Genomic DNA, 2,473 nt, shown 5'->3' on the forward strand with positions numbered 1-2,473 from the left:
TCGTTTTGCTTCTCAATACCAATCTCGAATCTTCTTTTTTCTCACTCCAACAACACTGTCAGTTTTTATCAAAATTTCTGATCATGATCGAAGTGAACACATCCGATCCCTACCTCTCTCTCGCTTTTTGCAAAATCTATTCATGTACCCTACGCGCTACACGCTTTTATTCATCACCATTTGATCTATTGTTCTTTTCTACCTTTTTCCAAATAATTTTCTTGGTAAGGCAAAGCCTTCTGTGACAGTTATTGTATATCCACATATACTACTTTAATTTTGATCTTTGATGCTTACTTTACATTTACACTTATACAGGAGAAAAAATAACTCAGGTTCTGTTCATATTGCAACTTCAAACCTTTTTTAGCAGCAAGCAATGTGGTTCCAACAACAAAAAATTGTTTAAGAAAGAATTAAACATGTCTGATTTCATTTGAACTAGAATTATTATTATCATAAAATCTTTTTTAAATCTTCTTATTTTGTATCAGATTAATTACTACTCTCAATTTCATCGGGTCCAGAAATGATGGAATCAATATCTGAGTTGAGGAGAAACAAACATCGGAATGTATTGTGGTTTTTTCCAATTGGCAATAACAAACAAAACAGAAATTAGAAATTAGAATCCAAGCTTAGTAAGAAAAAGCAACTAGAAAACAGAACAGACTCTGTGTTGTACCCTATACATTTTACGGAGCATAATAACATAACACTAAACTACATTAAGAGGCCATTAGCAATGGCGCGATTAGTAGTAACATGAGTGGTCTCATAAACCGGAAGCTCCTCACAGTACCTATGATGATGATGATTCCCAATTACCGCTAGGTGATCGAGTTCAAAAAGATCAGAACTTGAATCACTTGCAGCATCATCATCCTCATCATCATCATCGTCAAAATCTCTCTTTTCCATAGCCGGAAACTTGAGCTCTTTGTCGCTCTTCTTTGAAGATGACCGTCCAATCTTCCATGCTGTGGGAACCGACACAGACACTTGTTCTTCTTCGTACAAGCATTTGTGGCCACAGGGCCTGCTATCTTCACCGACGATCACACTCACGGGGTAGAATCTGACCGTTCTCTTGACACCATTGTTGTTGTTGTCTCTGGAGGAAGATGAAGTAGTCTTGCTCAAACAAGAGCGCGAGAAAGAGGAGGCAGAGGAACACGTGGAAGAAGCTTTTGTGTGTGCGGTGGCATCATAGTAAGAAGAAGAAGAAGAAGGAGCCGGTTTGGTAGTTTTCTTGGAATTGGTGGCTGTGTTGAAGAGAGAATTGAGAAAAGTGGTGAGCCTTCCACCGGGTGAAATTGGTTGCTTCACCTTCTTGAGGTTGTTGTAGATTTTGAGGGCCCTGGATTTGGACTTGATGAAGACCTCCTCACCATCATCGATGGAGGTTGTTCTGACAGGCTTAGGCCGGGAACGCGCGAAGCAGGAGGAGGAAGAAGACAAGCCTCCTGAGCTAGAACTAGTAGATTCAGAAGAAGTAGTGAAGTTGTTGTGATGAAGATGATGACGATGGTGACGCGTTGTTGTTGTTGTTGTAACCTTGCTGTGAATGGGTGTGGTGTGTGTGGTTTGTCCTTCGTCAATGGAGCGGTAAATCTTATCGAGGAGGGTGGAAGAGAAAGAGGGGTATTGAGAGTGGTGTTGTGCGAGGGTGTTCATATTTGAACAAGCTAAGACAAGGGAAAGATGATGTTTGTTGTAGTTAGGAGGGGTCATGAGAGGAAGAGTTGCACTTTATATAGGGGCATGAGGCATGGGGGAGGGGGGTCCCCTCCCTATTCTGCAAGTTTCGCATCTATTCATGTGCCACTTCAATCAGGGAAACACATCTTAATTCATCTTTTAAGCTAATTAGTATCCGTTGATCCAGCAGTTCAAGAGATTGATGAGGTTAAATGCTGGAATACAGTGTTGGTACTTGTACACCTGTCAAACCTCCTAACGGAGAGGACCCACGTGCTAAAATAGGCAAAATGTAATAATTTTGAGTATTAGTGAGACGAAAGCGTGTATGTTTTGGTACATGATTACTTACCAAATTAGTAGCTTGTGCATGAACCATGAACTAACATTCTAACAAGGGAACAGACCTACCATATGGCTCAGCAGTTACTATTAAATTCTACGGGTTTGGTGCACTTCACAGTTATTTCATTCAATCTTTCCACCCTGAATTTGTATTTATTCAGTTTGGCCTCTCATTTCATCCCTTAGTAAATGATATTGAACGGATTATACGCGCACCATTAATTAGTTTCTTATTACAATTAAGCTGGCAAGGCCATTATAAAATTTCGTTAGGTAAGGGATAAACTATTAAAATCAAATGTTGTTATATATATTCCTCTAGGTAAGGTTCAGTGTTTTTTTAGTTCAATCGAAACCTATTCAAATAATTCAATTAACTAAATCAACATAACAGTATGATAAATAATGTTGACACTAATCATATGTT

General features: G+C 39.1%; 1 protein-coding gene across 1 annotated transcript; it reads right to left on the reverse strand.

Moving 5' to 3' along the window:
• LOC107624508 (protein BIG GRAIN 1-like B) lies at nucleotides 457–2,043 on the reverse strand. Its single transcript, XM_016327001.2, has one exon. The coding sequence runs from the start codon at nucleotides 1,732–1,734 to the stop codon at nucleotides 724–726; it is 1,011 nt and encodes a 336-aa protein (XP_016182487.1). The 5' UTR covers nucleotides 1,735–2,043; the 3' UTR covers nucleotides 457–723.

The sequence above is a fragment of the Arachis ipaensis genome, chromosome B10 (genome assembly GCF_000816755.2).
Source record: "Arachis ipaensis cultivar K30076 chromosome B10, Araip1.1, whole genome shotgun sequence".
NCBI classification, from domain to species: Eukaryota; Viridiplantae; Streptophyta; class Magnoliopsida; order Fabales; family Fabaceae; genus Arachis; species Arachis ipaensis.